Here is a 20,619-nt window from a genome sequence, read left to right as displayed (position 1 = left end):
TTTTACATTTGCCTAAAGTGAATTTTGTTTATGGAGAGCCCACAGCTAAGGACTGGTTACTTGTTACTAGGTGGGAAAAGACCAACTATGTTATTTGTGAACTGAGTATTTTTATAATTTTTGGCCTTGAATTTGTTTCATCTAACCTTCCATGTGATCATTTTGCTTGCAGAGAAGTTGATATAAGACCATCCCAGACAAATCAATGAACTTAATGTTCAGGAGAGGTTTCTTCTGATGTTTGGCCAGTCCAAAGAGTTGACACCCTTTGGCCTGAGATATATTTATCTTTTTAGTATGGGATATGTGTGTAGTGTGTGTTTTCTTTATTAAAAACTAGGAAAGGGCTTGGAACAACAAATATTTAACCAGAGCAAATTATTCTTGTTAAAATTTAGCCTCCCCCCCAGCATTTTATTAAATGCTGACACTGTATTAAGTCATGTCTAGAATATATAGAAGGTTTTGGTAAGGATTTGGGGGGTGGGGTTGCCTCTATTTTGGCTGAAGTATGTGAATGAACCATTTATTTGGTGTTGTGAGGGCAAAAATCTCCCTCCTGCTAACTCATTCATATCTATCCTGGACCAATATCTTCAGTCCCTGACCTCTTCTCTTTCCCTTCTACTATTGTGGCTCTTGTTCTCATTTCCCCTGCAGATTACATTTACTATTGTCATACTATTTCCATTTTTTTTTTTGTGCATTTAAGAAACTTATCCTAGTATGGAGTGTCTTAGTTTCTTGTCACTCTCTTGTAATTGCCCAATGCTATCCTTTCCTTATATTCTTCACATACACAGGATCAGGAATTAGAGCTACCTTACTCCTTGCTCCCTACTTCCTCTGCAACTGTCACTCAGCACCCTTGCCTTCCTGAAGATTTACTCTATCTATCTACCTGAAGGTTTACTCTATCACCAAATAGATGTTAGCATTACCCTGAGCAAATTCTTGTTGCTAACACCTATTGGCATCCAGGTCACTGTCCTTTTGCTTCCTTTGATAACAGTTCCACCTCAGAAGACAGCCTTCTGGTTTTCTCTTATTCACATTCATTTCATTCCCTATATTACAGTTTATTTAGCCCTTCTTGTATAAGGGCACCCCCATTCCAATATTAAGATTTACAGGTGCTGCTTATGTGTTGTTGTAGTTGGCTATTATAGCCATGCTGTGAAAAGGGACATTTTTATTTGTTATTTTTCAGTCATGATCAACTTTTTGTGACTCTTTTTGGAGTTTTCTTGGCAAAGATACTGAAGTGATCTGCCCTTCTTCAGCTCATTTGACAGATGAGGAAACTGAGGGAAATAGGATTGAATAATTTGCTCAGGGTCACAGTAGAAATGTTTTGATTTGAACTCAGGAAGATATATTTTTCTGACTCTTACCTCAGAACTCCATCTATTATGCCATCTACCACCTGTCCAAGAGATAGGCATAGTATGGTGAAAAAGGATGCTGACTGCTCAGAAAACCTGTATCTTGGCCCCACTTCTACCTGTTAATAGTTGATCTCAGAAACATACTCATTTATAAAGTGGAAGTAATACTTACTCCTCTAATCTCACAGATTTGTTGTGAGAAAGCTGTGACTTATTTTAGGAATGTGATTTATGATTATTCTCCAGAAGTCCTTGCAGATTTGAAGGGCTCAATTTTATTCCAGGTTCTCCTGTAATAGTGACTGCTCTTTCCTATACATAAATTATCAGGTGCATTACCTTTCCTTTTTCCCCAGCTTCTCTTTAAGGGAATTTGGTGGGTGGGATTTAGGTTTTTTGTTCCTGGCTCCATCTCCCATGGAGGGTAGATGGGGATCCCTCCATGCCCCATTTTATTTAACTAATTAAAAAACTAGCTTTTACAAAGGAATATTTATTTCAAAGATGCAGGAAGAATGAATTTAAAAACATTTCTTTCTCCCTAACCCCCAACACCAAGGGCATTACCTACTCTGCTCCCTCTGCCTCTTCTCTAGAGATTTAGTGATTTCATAGTTTGGAACAGTTCCTATCTAGCACAGTCCCAAGTTCTAAGTCCAAAGTATCCTTTGGGCTTGAGTCCTAGGACATCTTGGTTTCTCTCCTGCAAATATGACCCCCCAGATTCCACTTCTAAGGTCACTGTGGCTCAGTTTTGTGCTCAGTGGGGAGTCTAACACTTGTAACTAGAACTGAAAAAGGACCAAAAAAAAATTCCCTTAGAAATAAAACTCAAAAGGTAAGGGGGAGGAAGAGGGAGGGTTAAAGTATACCCCCCTTTTCCCTCAGTTTTGGTCATGGCACCCATACTGTGCATGCTGTGGGAAAGAATTCACTTTCTGTCTTTTTATTTCAAAGACTTGGACAGGGTCTGGCTCAATTAATGAACATTCATTGTTTTGAACAATAGAGCAAGGGATTCAATGGTCCAGAACATTATAAAATTGAACTTATGGGCTAGAGGGTCAAGATGAAGGCTAGAAAACTAGGATAATGGACATCCTGGGGAAGCAAGGAATGGAATGCCTGGAGATTTTTTCTTCACATTGAGGAAAACTTTAGGAGGAATAAGCAACTGGAAGGACAGGGGACTATTATCAGTGGCAGAAATTTCAGTCTTGTCAAGGAGGAAACTAACAAGTTGTATGGCATTGCTAGCTTCACTATATGAAATTTGCAATAGTCTGATACCATTTACATGGACATTTTCTATTGAACTTTAATGAATTGTTGGAGTATAGTGAAGACTGTGTGGAAACATAGATATATTAATTTTTCTACCCATCTCTATCCCATTATTCTAACCAGCCTACTTAAGTTGTGCAATGGCTTAGGGTTAGGCTCCTCTTCCAGAATTCAAATATAGCCTTAAATACATAATAGCTATGAGACCTTGGACAAGTCACTCAACCTCTGTCTGCTTCAGTTTCCTTCCCTGTAAAATAGGAATAGTTATATTCCCTCCTTCAGGGTTGTTGTGAGGATAAAGAGAAACAATATTAGTCTCACTCTGGACATTGCCTGTTGCATAGTAGCTCTTAATTAATTCCTGTTCTCTTCTCCTACTCCATCCTCCTCAGTGATTTAAAAATCTTTCAGGTGGGGAAATGACTTCTTGAAAAAATAATGTTCTCCTCTTTAAATCAAGACCATAAGGCCATGATGATATGGAAATATATGTTTTTTATTTAAAATTTTTATTTTTTTCAATTATATTTAAAACTAGTTTTCAACATGTGAAATGTATTAGGTAGTTTTGAAATTTATTTCTTCTCCACTTTTTTCTACATTCAGATTCCTTATTTTGAAGATATTTGTAAAGGTATTCAAGCAGGGAACACTTGTGAGAAGCTCGTGGGCTATTCTGCAGTTTATAGAGTGTGTTTTGGAATGGCCTGTTTCTTCTTCATGTTCTGTTTATTAACAATCAAGATTGACAACAGCAAGAATTTCAGAGCCTACATTCATAATGGGTAAGTGGCTGTTGTGTGGGTTCCTGTTTCCTTTTGTTGTTCAAGTTCATTCATTTCAGTCATGTTCATTTTACAGATGGGCAAACTGAGGCAAACAGGGGTCACATGGCAGCTATATGTCTGAGGCCAGATTTGAACTCAGATTCTCCTGATTTGAGCCGAGCACTCTATCCACTGTGTCACCTAGCTGCCCTTATGTCCCTGCCCTTCCAATTTCCTTACAAATCTCTGATTTCCCTTTGAAGAGAATTCCTCACACTTTCTCCCTGTCCTTCAGCTGAAATATAGCTAGAAGGAGATGTGTCTTGGGGGTCACAAGAGTAGCCTGAGGTCTGAAGATATTTAAATCTGAAGATGATTAAATTCTCTTTGTGAAATGTGACAGTAAAAAATGAAAAACATCAAGTTCATTCCTTGTATCAGAACCTTGACTGAGCTTATCTTTCTCTCTTCAGTTGTGGAGTTTTTTATTTTTAATTAAGAAAAGATGCAAGCATTTCTATAATAAATATAATAATAAAAAAAGAATGCACATGGAACTGTAGTTCTATTATGTATTAACTTGGCTATATTCCCTTTAAATATATAATAAAGTTATGTAAATTTCTTTCTCTCCCCCCCCACTTCTTGCCCTAGAAATGGCTATCATTAGAGACAAATATGTGTGTGTGTGTGTGTATACATATGTGAAATCATTCTATACATGATTCTATTAGTTCTTTTTCTGGATGCAGATAGTGTCTTCTTTCATATGTCTTTTCAGAGGACAGTTCAAAACAGACTTAGACTGAGTTGATTGCTCTTTTTTTTAGGATGTCTCTTTTGTAAGAAAGTTAGCCTCTTTTTTATATGTATTGAAATTGTATTTTTATTTTGTACCTTATTTTTAAATTCATTTCCCCCCTTGTTTTTTTCCCCTATCAGATTCTGGTTTTTTAAATTTGTACTGTTAGTGGCCATGTGTGCAGGAGCTTTCTTTATCCCAGACCAGGACACGTTTCTAAAAGGTAACAGTGGGCAGTTTGGGGGACTCTTTTTGTCTTTTTATTTGCCTTGTTAAATTAGCCATTGGTGTAAGCCAAAGGGTGTTTATTGATCAAAACAATAATTTTCTTGAACCTTCTTCAGAAAATTACTTATTTTTCCCCTTTTGTTTCTCAGCTTCCATCCTATTTATAGGTTTTGTTCTTGTTTTCTTTTTATATTATTTACATTCTTGCTCCTTGACATGCCCTTTTAGTTTTTGGCTAATTAATGATTATACTGAAACTATACCTTAGAAACCCCTGAAAGTAGTTTAACAAGCATTTATTTTCTTTCCCTTCTCTCCCTGACCTCTCAGCTTCCTAGAGAAAAAAAAGACAAAATCCTTGTTAAATATGACAGTGAAGAAAAAGTTTGAGAATTGTTCATATTTGAAAATGTATATTTCATTCAGAAATATAACTTTATAAACTACAAAAATATAATAATATATAAATTTATAAGCCCCTAAATGCAATTATAGTATAGATGAGTTAGTATTCAATTGAATTTATTGATTTTGTGTGTGTGTCTGACTCCGTTGGTTTCTGTTTTACAGCATGGCGCCACCTGGGGGCCATTGGAGCATTTCTCTTTATAGGAATACAGCTCATCCTAATTGTAGAGTTTGCGCACAAATGGAATAAAAATTGGTATGTACCCTTATAATAAAACATTATATTAGTACTTGTCAATGTCAATGTATACCCAGTGCATGAATGTTCTTTTTTTTCTTTCAAGAAGGTTTTTTTTTTCCAGTTTTTATAAGGCAATGGGGTTAAGTGGCTTGCCCAAGGCCACACGGCTAGGTAATTATTAAGTGTCTGAGCCTGATTTGAACTCAGGTACTCCTGACTCCAGGGCCAGTGCTCCATCCACTGCACTACCTAGCCACCCCCTTTCAAGAAGTTTATTAATCTAATTATTTAAACTTAAAAATATTTTTCTTGTGTTCTCTAAAAAAGAGTTCAAGATCAGTTTATGATTTATTAAATATTAGAATATACCTGTATCCTACTGAGAGATTAAGGAGATTCTCATGGCAAAAAACTGAGTATAATGTATGTGCTGAGTTAATAAATACGTGTGTGTGTGTGTGTGTGTGTGTGTGTATATCTCTATGTATCTCTATATCTGTGTGTGTATGTATATATTTGTAATGTTGGGTCTTTGAACCATACTGCTGACCACTTTCATCATCTTTGATTATCTCTATTGCTGAATTTGAATCTTTGATCAAGACTGTTTCATGTGATTACATTTTGAGCTTCAGTCTTTCCACTTGTCTTGGATATCCAATATCATATTTAGTGATTTCTACAGACAAGAGACATAGTAAGTGGAAAGAGATTTGGTTTTAGAGTGAAAGAACCCAAGATCAAATCCAGGTTGTGCCTCTTGATTTAAATGTATGACCTTGGTCAAAATACTTAACATTTCTGGACCTTTATGTCTTCAACTATATAAAATGAGAGAGTAGGACTTTAGTTGGAACCCTTTCCAGCTCTGTGATCCTAGGTTACTTATGTAAATTTTTGCTTTTCTTGCTAGTTTCATGTCATTTGCATCTTTGACTGTATTCCTTCTATGCCTTTAAATCATTAAAAATTAATTAAAAATTAAATTTTTCCCCCCGTAAGCAGTGCTCTTTATTCAAATCACTTTATCCCCTTATTGTAGCAGAAGTAAAAGTAAAATTGGAAGAAAGGGTAATGATAAGATCATTAGTAATTAGAGCAGCTTGAGTCCATCCTGTGTAATGTTTTCAACCCTGTATAATGAATAGAGACAAAAAACTTTTGACTCTATCACCATGTCTTTCATGACCACAAGGAATCCAAAAGTACCCAGAAGCCTCAGTCTCCTTACTGAGTGCGATGTTGATGTAGTTTACAACCACAAGTGCTAAAACATCTTAGAGGATGATGGAAGATTGAGTTAGGTTGCCTCATAAAACAGCATGAGATAACTTGGCATGGGATTCAGTTGAATCATATTATTACAAATGAAACTGAGAAGGGTCTCAGATATATTAGAATTTTCATTACAATTTTATAGTGATTTATTTTCATTACAGTGATAGTGAAAGAGTAATATTTATACTTTCTTATCTCTCCACTTAAAGTGCTATGTGTGGAAATGGAATTGATTTTTTAAAAAATTGAAATGGGGAGAACATCTAGACCTAACCAAATACCTTCAAAGGAAACTTGAAGTACAGGCACCATGAGTCTAAGAGCATGAGGGATCCTTTTTTTCGCCCTTGTCTTTGAGATATCTTAGAGAATATTCTAAAAGAATGGAAAACAATCATAACCTGTGCTCCCCCTCTGCCCCAAGTTCTTCCTACCCCTTACAGGTAACCAGTGAGGGAACACAGTTACTGACCCATATGCCTACTTTATTATTCCTCAAATTTTGACTCAGTGACTATTTGAGATTAACTGTTTTGTACTACCAAAGGTCACATAGCTAATTGAGAGGTTTAGGAATTAATAAAAATCTCATTGTGTCATTATTTTTTCTTTCTTTTTTTTGTTTTTACAAGGCAGTGGGGTTAAGTGATTTGTCCAAGATCACACAGCTAAGTAATTATTAAATGTCTGAGGTCAGTTTTGAACTCAGGTCCTCCTGACTCCAGGGCCGGTGCTCTATCTATCTACTGTTGATTTCTTAAAAAAAAAATCTGATAGCTTAGTGCTATGGAATGAAGATTATCTATAGTATATTGAATATTGGAGGCTTCCAATTTTGTCTCTACTTCTTATTATCTGTAACCTTAGGAAAGTCACTGGATCTCTCTGGGCCTCCATGACCTGTGTAAAAGGAAGTCAGACTAGATTACCTCTAGGAGGTCTTCCTCAGCTGTAAATATATGAGTGATCTGGAGATCTCCTCCAATAAGATGATACATACATATGAATCTCCAGGACATATGTAACCTTATTTTCAACAATCTGTTACAATCTGCTAAATCAAATGAAGTGCAAAATGTAGGAATAAATGCTTTTCCAATTTGGTTTTCGTTGTCACAGAAGATAATCTGTATAGAGATTAATCAAAGGATGAGTTCCCTATTGCTAGCAAAGTTATCTAAATTCTCCTTTTGCATATAATAAACATAAGCCCCAGAACAGCTTCTCAAGTTGTAGTGAAATCCACATTAATGTGAACAAGATTGATTAAACCATCCATGTTGGAAAAACAAAGTGAATACATTAGGTGACATTAGCCCGAACTGCTTGCTGATGGAATTAGCTCATGTGTCTTAAAGAGATTCTGCTGTTGTATAGATTGAATAGGAAGAAAAGATTGGTCTGCATTCCTTTTGATAAATTGTCCTGTTCTTTCAATGATGCCTGCACATTTCTTTAATTCCAGTGTTCTTTTAGGGAAGAGATATTACCTTGGATAATAGAAGACCACTGTTGGAGAATATTCAAAATTATAAAAAAAATCTTGTTGAGCATATGTAACCTGTAACATATTCCTGCATCAAAAATGTCTTTTGACTTCCTTTGTGTTCCCAACACTTAGCAGAATAGGTGCTTAATACGTGACCATTACTGTCATATAAATTGTAGTATAAAAGACATCATCAAATTAATTTTTTCCTATGCAGTGATTATGAACTGGTCATGAAGCAAGTATTGTAACCAAAAGATGGGTGTTTCAGGATGATGTTCCTTAGTATCCCTTAAATATGGAAGGAGATAGAATAAAAACATTGACTATCCTCTCTAGAGGATGTATAGAAAGAAATGTATAAGAATTATAGATAAGAAGGTAACAGAAGGGTGGTAAGGGGTATCTATAATGGTAATGCCTTATGCCAATACCCCAGTCATTCATTTTTGAGCTCTCAAAATGAGATTGTCATCATCATCATCAAATATTTAACACAAGATGTTTTTACTAGTTATAACCAAGAAAGAATATTGGTGTTTTAATTTCGGAAGATGTGGCTTCTCTTGATTCCTTATGGAAACCTGACTGGTCAGCTAGACAGTGTATGGTTACTCTGTCGGTCTCAGGTCATGTACCAAGATTGAGAGTATTTAACTGGCCTTGTTTGTTAAGTGGGGAAAGAGAAGGCATGGGAAACCCTGGTAAATGATAATTCTATCATAGAGAGAGATTGTCTACTTTCTAAATCACAGGTCCACAGGTCCAAAAGAGAAGTAGGTATAAAAGACTAGAAAACCACATGGAGGACTAGTAGAGAAAGGAAAGGTACAATTTGACAGTATTATCTTTACACAAGTCATTTTCTCACGTATTTTTTGGGGGGAGGGGGGAGATCTTTAAATGTTCTTTCCTCTAGAGACATCTGGTGGTACAATAGAAAGAGCTCTGGACCTGAAGTTCAAATATGACTTAAGGTTCTTAATTGACTGTCACCTTGGAGAAGTCACTTGACCATCTCTTTCAACCTCAGTTTCCTCAACTGTAAAATGGGGATAATAACACTGACTTCTCAGGTTTGTTATGAGAATCAAATGAGATGATACCTATAAAGTGCTTTCCCTAATGCCCGGAATATCATAAGCACTTAAATGCTTCCATCCTTCTCACATTTTTTTCCTACTTTCTTTTCTTATCTTTTAATTGGGCATAATTTTGTGGTCAGTGGTTGAGTCATTACTGTCCTGTCTCCACCACAGAATGTTTGTCATCCTAATCTTTCCCGTTTACATTCATATTTACAGTAACTTTTTATCATGGCTTTCCTTGAATGCTTTCCAATTTTGTGAAAACTGTAAGAAAATTCTTGTTCCTTTTTTTTTTTTCCTTGCTGTATTTCTTGAGAATGAGGTTGTGAAAACCAACCTAATTCTGAAAGTCAGGTGATAATGATTCATGAAAAATTTCTCTCTCCTTTTTTTCCCCTTAATCTCTTTCCCCTTCCCCCTTCATCTCCTCTCTCTTTTTTTGTGAACAGTTTCTGAAGGTTTGGAATCATGTCTTTTTCCCTTCTCTCTCCTGCCAGTATTAAGTTGTTTTTTTACTATTCAAGTTTTCTTTTTCCTATCAACATTTTTATTAGGGAACTGTGCTTAAAAGTGTATCATTTCTTTTTCTTGGTATTGTCCTCTCCTCAGTTTTTCTTATGTAAAAATCTTCCTTCCTTCTTCTTCCTGTTAATTTTTCCAGACCTACTTTTGTTTTCATTATAATTATAGCTCTTTTACTGCCTCCTTCCTCTCTAGGCTATAGTGAGTAGTGAAGTACAAAAAACATCTTTGAGTGATGATAATTCTGTCCCAACCTGAAGAGGGAGAGAGGGATTCTGTCCAATAGAACTGCCAAGACAATTCTGGAGTTTGTTTGATTATTTATTGAATATATTTAACTGCAAGGTGTTAGAAATACAAAAAAACAAAAAGTGAAATAATTCTTGCTCTAAAGGAACACATGGTTCATTGGGGGAAGTGACATCTGTACAGATAAATAAATAGAAAAATATACAAAATAATTGGAGAGGGCATATACTAATAACTGGGAAATACAGGGAAAGGTATCACAAAGGAAATCAAAACTTGAATTGATGAAATCTATGAGTTTCTAGAGGTGAAATGAGGAAGACACTCAAGTTATAGGGATGATGTGTCTAAAGCTTAGAGAAGTGGGGCGGGCGGCTAGGTGGCACAGTGGATAGAGCACCAGCCCTGGAGTCAGGAGTACTTGAGTTCAAATCTGGCCTCAGACACTTAATATTTACCTAGCTGTGTGGCCTTGGGCAAGCCACTTTAACCCCATTGCTTAGCAAAAACTAAAAAAAAAAAAAAAAAAAAAAGCTTGGAGAAAGGAGATGTGATAAGAATAGATAGATGATGCCTCTGGTCCAAATGTGGGAATGTGGAGTGTGTAAAGGGGAGGAATGTGTAATCTGCCTGGAAGCTAGATGGTGAAGAACTTTAAAAGCCAAGGGGACTTTGTTGGTGATGCAGTAGACAGAGAGTTAGACTCGAAGTCAGGAAAATCCTAGTTCAAATCTAGCCTCAGGTACTTATTAGCTGTCTGACCCTGGGCAAGCCACTTAACCTCTATTTGCCTCAGTGACATCTGTAAAATGAGCATAATGATAGCACCCACTTCACAGGGCTGTTGTGAGGATCAAATGAGATGACAATTGTAAAGCTCTTTGTATAGTGGTTCTGATACAATGGAGTCACTACATAAATATTAGCTATTTTTTTTTATCTTAGAAGCAGTAAGGAGCTAGCCATTGAAGCTCCTTGAGCAGGAGAATGACCTGATAAGACTTAATATAACTACTAGAATACTTGAATAATAAGGAAAACTTCTTAAAACAGAGCCTTGAAGGATGGCCTTAATCATCTTGTGCCAAAACTTTTAATGATGACATTGTAATTAATGGTTTCCCTTCCAGGACTCCATGAAGATATCCCAGAGTGAAAACATCCTTATTTACATAACCCCAAAATTCTGAATAGGAACATTTATTGAAGGCAATGGTGGGGGTGGGGGGTGGGGGCAGACTTTGCCTGGTCAGAAGTAGAAGACCAGGGGCAGCTAGCTGGTAAAGTAGATAGAGCACCAGCTCTGGAGTCAGAAGGACCTGAGTTCAAATCTGGCCTCAGACAGTAATTGCCTACCTGTGTGATCTTGGGCAAATCATTTAAGCCTATTGCCTTGCAAAAAGAAAAAAGAAAAAAAAAGTAGAAGGCCAAAGCTGTTTCCAGTGGGCATTTATAAGTTTTCTTAGGCCAAACATTTCCCAGCCCCTCTAGCATGGTCATGAGGCACATTTATTTTAGAAAGCCAGTGTGGGCCTTTTGTATTACTCCTTACATCATCCTGGGGTTGAATACAAACTATTCATTACCCCAAGAGTGTATTATAAGACAAATGATCCTCTGACTAATCCAATCTTCCTCTCCCTTTCTTGGAAATAGGACTGCAGGCACAGCTCAGAACAAAATCTGGTATGCCTTTTTGGCCCTGGTGACTCTCCTCATGTACACAATCACTGTGGGTGCCTTGCTCTTGATGGTTTGGTTTTACACAGGGCGCAAAGGCTGTGTGGAGAACAAAATTCTCATTGGGATTAATGGAGGTCTCTGCCTACTTATTTCACTAGTGGCCATCTCGCCCTGTGTACAAAATCGTAAGTATGATGCTAAAGACTACCCCCCACCCACCGCCTCAAGTAAGCCCTAAAACAATGGTATCAATACTCAAATATTGATTTAGACAACTATAAATTAACATGATCTATAATGAATTTTTAATTGTTTTGTCAAGTGTTTCCCAGTCGCATTTTAATCTGGTTCTAGTATTGGGAAATAGTTGAGTTTACTCTAGAACTCCATTGATTTCTATTTGCAGGTATTGCCATTTTTTCACTAATGTGGTTAGGTTATTGGTTATAGGAGAACCAGAAAGATTCTGCTCCCAGATTACATGCTACACATGTAGTCTAAATATGGTGTGCACATACAGAGATGTACCAGTTCAGAAAGGATTTGATGAATGCAAGATTATTAACTGAACTTGTAAAAAATCAGAAATATTCAAAATAACCATAAATAGTTCTTTGCTTCATAAGTCACTTCCCCACAGGTTTCCTTTTAAGTAAATAGGTCATCTGCTGCCTTTAAACACATCCAAAGTTCAATTAGTGCAGTGTAGCTTGTAGGTCTGCAGCTATGGCTCACAGGGACAATCATGTATGCACTATATAAATATTAGCTATTATTATTTTTATTATTTCTCTTTTGAAGAATGGGAAGTAATTATTATCAGGCAATTGCATCTCCCTCCTGTGATTGTTGTGAGGTTCGATTAGGACAATATTTGTAAAACCTTAGTATTCCTTGTCTCCCAACATCACTGAACCAGGTACCTTTAAGGGGGCTTCAGACCCAAATTCCTGATAAATGTAGGGAAACTTGGGTGGATTGGGTAAATACCTTATTTCCTGGCTATAATATAGCTTGTCTTTGGATATCAGGTCCTAGAATGTAGTGACTGGGGCAGGAGGAAAACTTAATCCTGGGCTGGAGAGTAATGGGGCAGAGCTGGTCTCAGAAGATCCTGTTTCTCCTAGCTTCAGCAGGGCCAGTTGCAAATTTATCTCTTTGAAACCCTCACCTTCTAGGTTCTAAGATTCCTGAGTGAATAATTCAAGAGTAAAAAATACTTATAGTTTCTTCTTCCACGTGTTGGGGAGTAATCTGGAAAGCCCATGTAAGATTTCTTGGCTCTCCCTTTATACCAGAGAAGAGTTCTGAATTTTTTTCTTTTTCATCTATGGATGATTTTCAGTACCTTATTGCAAGATTTGGGCTAAATATTTGGTCATACATAGGCTCTGTGCTGTCTATGACTTCTGCAAAACTCCCCCATTTAATTCTTTATACCAACCCATGATATGTTGAAAGTCAAGATATGGAAGGGATAACTATTTTCTTTGAAACCTCCCACTAGTTTGGCTTTCTCTCCAAAACAGAGCTTTTCAAAAATACCTGCACAATGAGAAATGAGCCACATGTAAATATGTTATTATCTATATAGCAACTTAACTATTCTTAGAGCCTATTGGCCATAAATTAGGGGAAATTTATAATATTTACAATATACAATATATATTCTCTATATACAATACATATATAATATGTTTATATATATACATACATGAAACATGCATGTATGTGTATATGGTACATAATACATGTGTGTATATATGTATGTATTTTATATATATATCTATAGATAGATAGTATTTACAGTTTCAGAAGATAAAGAATAGCATTAGTCTATCAGGATTATGATTGCTTAATCAGTAAGTATTTGTGTAATACATGCTAGCTTCCAGAGATACAAACACAGTGAAGTAAGACTTTGGTATTTAAACTTGATTTTGTCAGTTAACAAAATGTGTACCCTTAGACAAATCACTTAACTTATTCTGGTGTTATTTTTTTTCCCCACTTGTAAAAAGGACTATGACCACCTATTTTTTTTTCACTGTTTAAATTCAATTTTTTTTGAATTATAAAGATTTTATTTATTTTGAGTTTTACAGTTTTTCCCCTGATCTTACTTCCCTTCCCCCCCCACACACAGAAGGCAATTTGTCAGTCTTTAACATTGTTTCTATGTTATACATTGATCCAAATTGAATGTGATGAGAGAGAAATCATATCCTTTTTGGGGTTTTTTGCAAGGCAATGGGGTTAAGTGGCTTGCCCAAGGCCACACAGCTAGGTAATTATTAGGTGTCTGAGGCTGGATCTGAACTCAGGTTCTCCTGACTCCAGGGCTGGTGTTCTATCTACTGCACCACCTAGCTGCCCCTATAACCTTAAGGAAGAAACATAACGTGTAAGAGATAGCAAGATCAGACAATAAGATATCAGGGCTTTTCCCCTAAATTAAAGGTAATAGTTCTTGGTCTTCAAACTCCACAGTTCTTTCTCTGGATACAGATGGCACTCTCCTTTGCAGACAGCCCCAAATTGTCCCTGATTATTGCACTGATGGAATGAGCGAGTCCATCAGGGTTGATCATCACTTCCATGCTGCTGTTAGGATGTACAGTGTTTTTCTGGTTCTGCTCATCTCACTCAGCATCAGTTCATGCAAATCCCTGCAAGCTTCCCTGAATTCCCATCCCTCTTGGTTTCTAATAGAACAATAGTGTTCCATGACATACATATACCACAGTTTGCTAAGCCATTCCCCAATTGAAGGATATTTACTTGATTTCCAATTCTTTGCCACCACCAACAGGGCTGCTATGAATATTTTTATACAAGTGATGTTTTTACCCTTTTTCATCATCTCTTCAGGGTATAGACCCAGTAGCAGTATTGCTGCATCAAAGGGTAGGCACATTTTTGTTGCCCTTTGGGCATAGTTCCAAATTGCTCTCCAGAAAGGTTGGATGAGTTCACAGCACCACCAGATTTCCCACAACCCTTCATTGTCCTTTCTGGTCATGTTGACCAGTTTGAGAGGTGTGAGGATGACCACCTATTCTTACCCATTTTTGAGTTATAAGATGGTAGATAACAAAATACTTTGAAAGTATTGAAAGTCCAGATAGCTAGGTGGAATAGTGGTTGGAGCATTAGCCTGGGAGTCAGGAGGATCTGAGTTCAAATTCAGACACTTAATAATTACTTAGTTGTCTGACCTTGGGCAAGTCACTTACCTCCATTGTCTTGCAAAAACCTGAAAAGAAAAGAAAAGAAAAGTTGGAAGACCAGATTTTATTAAGAACCTTCCCACTGTCAGGCATTCTATTATGTGCTGGATATTCAAAGATACAAATAGTTCTTGTCTTTAAGGAATTTGGAGGGCTTAGAGATCTGGAAAGACCTGTGTGACTTATTACTGATAATTGTTCACTCAAACTCCTATTCTCCTAGTTACCTGTAGTCATGTAGTAGTCCTGATAGTTTCTACAATTGGAAACTGACAGCATTTTTTTTTCATTTCAGAAATAATGTATTAGGAGATAGTTAAATTTACTTTAATCCTAGAACTCTCCTCATATTTTTGATGATCTAAGTCGGCACTTTTATCTTTAGGGTAAAGAAAAATATGACATGATTTTGTGGTCAGACTCCTCCATAACAGCTGGAGATGAAGTTTAAGAGGATGGAAGAAAATGTAGTCAAGAGAATAAACTTTTGTCCTTGAGTGTCTTAGAGGCTAATAAATTATTAGGTTTGATTTATTAACTAATCTACAAGTTTCTAGGAACCCAGGGAAGTTTGGATTTAAAGTTCACTATTTTAAGTGAGAGTGTTTTTCCTACGCACTTGACTGTCATGGATAATTCTCACATGTGTCCTTCTCGGATAAAAGTCATTGTGACTTAGAGCAACCTTTTTTTTTAAATGTCATGGACTGCAGTTGCAGCCTGGTGAAGCTTAAGGACCTCTTCTCAGGAATAATGATGTACTTTTTTAAAAATTCATGATAGAAGAAAATGCTAAATATAATTAGAGGTTAGTGAAAATAAAAATGCGTGTTTCATTTTTAAAAATTCAGAAGCAAGATGGGTAATTTGCCAGTCCTTTGTCATAATTGTAGTATCATCATATATCCAAAAAATCACAACAAACATGATTAGTCATGAAACAAGTTTAATGTTCCTCTGTAGGAGCTAATGACTCTGAATTGTAAATGAATCAACCTATTAGTTTGAAATCCAGAATCTTTGGATCCAGGCACATTTTTCTTTTTGGATTCTGGATCCCAGTAGATTTCTTTCTTAGTTGGCACCAGTTTTGTTCTTTATTTTATCAAGTACTGGTGCCTTTGTCCCTTTACAGATGAAGAAACAGATGACTTAACCTCTCTTCCCAGGGGTCTGATGTGCATATAGCTATGGAATAGAATTTGTAGTGATTTCCTCCCAAGATGTCTCTTACTTACTCAATTGAGCCATCAGGGATCTCTAATAATAATTGAAGTGACATTTTTCTTATAATGTACTTGGGAACCAGATTAGGTTTCAGGATGCCCTTGGGGCAGGTTATATTTAAGCATCATTATCAGAGGTATTGGCAAAAAACTGTAGCAGTGTAGGCCATGGTATAGTTCAACTTTGCATTTGCACAAGTTTCCCTTAAATATATTTTAATAAAGAGTACTTGAAATAAAATAAACAATATAGCAAATAATTTAAATTTAAATAGATAAATATGAATTTAAAAATTTATTGAAGTTAATTATCTTTAAAAATTCTAGTTAATAGTAGAAAACAACTTTTGTGTAAGAATATCTGTAATTGGGGGCGGCTAGGTGGCATAGTGGATAAAGCACCAGCCTTGGAGTCAGGAGTACCTGGGTTCAAATCTGGCCTCAGACACTTAATAATTACCTAGCTGTGTGGCCTTGGGCAAGCCACTTAACCCCATTTGCCTTGCAAAAATCTAAAAAACAAACAAACAAAAACAAACAAAAAGAAAAGAATATCTGTAATTTCCTTCTCCCCAATTCCTCTCCAACTATGGCAGGTCTTTAATCTCAGAATCAGGAAGTTTTGTTAGGAGTCTGGAAACTTGAATTCAAAGGATGTCCAATAGAAAAAAAAAATGATGATTCCCCTTTCTAGATGTTAGTACCATTTCTATAACAGCATGGTACAGCATAAAACATTTGAATTTGGAGTCTGAGATCCACCCTGTTCTTGATGAATTTTGGGACCTTAGGTCTTAGTTTCTATAAAATCAAGGAGTTGGGCCAGTTGGCTTCTGGGGATTCTTGATCATGGATCTGCTCTCTGTTTTCAGGGCAGCCTAACTCTGGCTTACTGCAGTCAGGCATCATTAGCTGTTATGTCTCATATCTCACCTTCTCAGCTCTCTCCAGCAAACCTGTGGAGACAGGTAAGTGATGCTTGGCTAATTACCTATGTTGAGTATGTGTTATTTGTGGGGGAAGGACTTTTCTTTCATATTTATAAGTTGTTGGAAAACATAAAAATTCAAATGAGTTGTTAGGTCTTTTTAAGCTAATGAAATCCTTAATTGTGAATACATAAATGACAACTACTTGTTTTTCCCTTGGATGTTCTGAAACTGGAAAACTGGCAGCTCTTTTTATTTGTTGACTGGTTTTATATCTGTTTGGAAGTCTCCTTTAAATAGGAGCCTTATTCTAAGTGGTTGACTTTACCAAAAGTTGCTTTAGTAAGAACATTAGAAAATATAGCTAGTTTCTAATCTGGCCTTGGGACCATGGACAAATCCTTCAATTCTGTTTACCTCAGTTTCTTCCTCGGTCACATGAACTGAAGACTGAAGTGGCAAACTTTACCAAGACAACCTCAAATGGGGTCACAAAGAATCAAGATCTAAACAACAACAGAAATTTTGCTTTGAACAAAGATTAAACCTTGCAAATAAAGTTCTGAGTTTTTTCCCCCGCTCTGAACTTCAAGTCCTTCATTTTCATTTTAGGAAAAGTAGTGATTTCATCTTTATCAAAGTATAAAAGCTTAAGTTTGGCTTGTGCATAAAATAGAGAAATATCCTGCTATCTGGAACTTAAAATTCAATAACCTTCACAGTAGTCTGCATCCTTCCCTCTTGGATTGAGAGAATTTTGGAAGGCTCGGTGTCTTATCATGCCTTTTTTTCCCTTTTGTATCTGTTCAAAAGAGGAAGGGCTGCAGGTAGAAGATTCAGATCATGTTATTAAAACACTAGCATTCATTAAAAAGAGGACATCCTATTTTGCTTCAATCTAATTTCTTTTTTGGCATTTTAGACCTAAGGTTTTGACTGTTGCACTCCTTGGTTATGGTATAATGTTTGGAGTGCTGCACTAGCTGCACATTTACTTTTAATTTCAAATGACTCTACTTAGACAGAAAAAAAGCCTATCTGTGGCTGAAATCCATGCTATTAAAAAAAAATTTTTTTTTCCATTGGTCTGAAAACCAACACTCTAAACCACTGTGTACACAACTATTTTTAAATTGCTAATAATAATTTCAGTTCATCTTAAGATACCTAGAATTTGAATGTTTGTGAAGTGGTTTCTAGGGTATTTCAGATCTATGTTAAATTTTTGTGGTTAGAGCTAGTAACGTCTGTATTCAGAATTGTGTGGGCCAGGACATTGAGTATTATTAAGGAAGTTACATGTTATGATATAGTGGTTGATGTAACTTTTCAGATAAGGTTTTTTTAAGGGCCTGTCTTTAAATATTTTCTTTAACTATCCTGCCTCCTTCTTAGGAGGTACAGAAGTATTAACGAAATAAAGGCAATTGCTTTACATGGTATTTACAGAGAAGTAGCTTATAAAATGATGCTAACCTAATAAAACTGTGCATACCTTTTGATCCAGCAATACCACTACTTGGTTTGTATCCCAAAGAAATCATAAAAAAAGGGGAAAAGCTCACTTGTACAAAAATATTTCTAGCAGCTCTCTTTTTAGTGGAAAAGAATTGGAAATTGAAGGGATGCCCATCAATTTGAGGAATAGTTGGAACAATTATTATATATGAATGTGATGGAACACTCTTATTGTGTAAGAAATCTTGATTAAGGTGAAGCCTGGAAAGACTTACATGAATTGATGTTAAGGGAAGTGAGCAGAACCAGGAGAACATTGTACCCGCTATTGTTTGATGATCAACTATGACTTACTTAGTTCTCCTCAAGGAGTACAATGATTAAAGACAATTCTAAAGTGTTTGTGGTAGAAATATCATCTATATCCAGAAAAGGAACTGTGGAGTCTTAATGCAAACCAAAACACACATTTTCAGTTTAAAAATTTTGTTTTATGCTTTTTTGTTCCCCTTTTGTGATTTTTGTTCCCTTTTGTTCTGATTCTTCTGTCACAACATGACTATTATGAAAATATATTTACCATAGTTAATACATGTAAAATCTATATCAGATAACTTGCTGTCAAGGGGAAGAGGGAGAGAATGGAGAGAGAGAGAAATGTGGAACTCAAAACCTCACCAAAAAATAGATGTTGAAAACTATCTTTGCATGTAGTTGGAATAATAAATAGATTTTTAAGAAAAAGTGATGCCCACCCCCAAATGATGCCAACTGTCTAGTAAAATTGTCTAATACAGAGTTCACTGAAAGCATGTGGATTTCTTCATCTTCTTTAGCCAAGATGGGACAGGAGCTTGTTTTTTGGAACTGTAAGACTCATGGTCCCTTCAGCTTGTCTTTAGGGCAGCCCCCAGACAGAACAGAGTCCAAAGACTTATTCCAAATGGGGATGCAGATCTCTTGCATGCCAGCTCCTCTTGGTGTTCCCCAAGTTGGGGGTGGGGGTAGGGTTGATTATTTTTCCAGAGAAATATTCCATAGTCTATCCTTTGACTTTGTATAATCTTCTCCCTTTGCTCATCCTTTGGAATTCTGAGGGAAAGCAAAAACTGGGTTTTTGTTGCTATTCAGTTTTGTCCAACTTTGTGATTCCATGGACCATAGCACACCAAATCCATTTATCCTTCACTATTTTCCAAAGACTATTCAAATTGTTGCTTCCATGATACTGTTCATCTCATCCTTTGCTGTTCCCTTTTCCTTTTATCTTCAAGTTTTCCCCAAATCAGGGTCTTTTCCAGTAAATCTTATCTTCTTATTATGTGCACAAAGCCTTTAAGCTTCAACCTCATTATTTGTTCATCCAGTTAATAGTCAAAATAAATTCCTTTAAGAAGTGACTGATTTGATCTCCTTGCTTTCCAAGGGACTTTCAAAAGCTGGGTTAACTTTTCCCTGAACTTTGTCATCTTCTTTTGTGAGCTGATGGAAGAATTGCTCCTCACTGACTATATTTACTCTGTTTTTCCTTCAAGTCCTCATAAACCAAAAGAACATAACATTGTGTTCACCTAACTTTGTTGATGGCTCCTCTGATGATGAACTTCTGGTCACAAGCCTGGGTACCACACTGCTCTTTGCTTGCATCTTATACTCTTGGTAAGTACTTGCACTTGGCAGCCTTGAGGACTTAAGAGAGAGGCTCTTGGGGGGGGGTGTCTTTGAATCAGGTGAACCAGGGTCATGAAGTTGCAAGTGCCAATTTAGTTGGTGGTGCTAGAAATGAAAGGAGAATGATAGGGATAGACATTTTTTCTTCTGGTTTCTTATTCTCCTAGGGGATGAATCAAAGAAAGGAAAGTTGGTGTTTATACTTCCATTGACTAACATCTTTGTTCCAAGGACTCCCAGTTGACTCCATTTGAAGTACCACATATATTGAGTTGGGGAGTAGGAAAAGGAAAGTTTTAGCAGTTTTAGCATCCAAAAATGTTTCTTTTGATATTGATAGAGATGGTATATGAGACTGCACATGCTATTATTAGGTATGCTCTCTAGAAAAGATGAGAAATTGTCTTTTCTTTAATGCAAAAATCTATGATGCAACATTCCAATAGACTTGGACCTCCTCAGGCAAGGCATGTGAGCATGGTGCTTCTCTGCTATGTACTGGTAAAGTCATGTCTTTTTTCCCTGATGTGATTTGCTCCAAATTCACACTGGGCAAGTGCTCAGAAGAATGGAAGTCAGAAGAAGTGATACCATGACACCCTGAAGGCCTCATTGAAAAACAAATAGAATTTATGTACAGCATGGGAGACACTGGTACAGAACCATCCAGTATGG

The 20,619-nt window shown here is 36.4% G+C and overlaps 1 protein-coding gene across 2 annotated transcripts in view; it reads left to right on the top strand.

The window, feature by feature from the left end:
- Positions 1–20,619, top strand: part of SERINC5 (serine incorporator 5) — a 108,555-nt gene that overhangs the window by 61,287 nt on the left and 26,649 nt on the right. For both annotated transcript variants that reach the window (XM_074202687.1, XM_074202686.1), the window contains exons 3-8: positions 3,282–3,460; positions 4,385–4,467; positions 5,043–5,136; positions 11,404–11,615; positions 16,759–16,854; positions 19,809–19,932. In XM_074202687.1, the coding sequence (XP_074058788.1) occupies positions 3,282–3,460; positions 4,385–4,467; positions 5,043–5,136; positions 11,404–11,615; positions 16,759–16,854; positions 19,809–19,932 (788 nt within the window). The remainder of the gene's footprint in view (positions 1–3,281; positions 3,461–4,384; positions 4,468–5,042; positions 5,137–11,403; positions 11,616–16,758; positions 16,855–19,808; positions 19,933–20,619) is intronic.

Source organism: Macrotis lagotis, chromosome X (genome assembly GCF_037893015.1).
Source record: "Macrotis lagotis isolate mMagLag1 chromosome X, bilby.v1.9.chrom.fasta, whole genome shotgun sequence".
Lineage (NCBI taxonomy): Eukaryota > Metazoa > Chordata > Mammalia > Peramelemorphia > Peramelidae > Macrotis > Macrotis lagotis.
The sequence above is the reverse complement of the archived record's forward strand: the minus strand, read 5'-3'. Positions and strand labels throughout refer to the sequence as shown.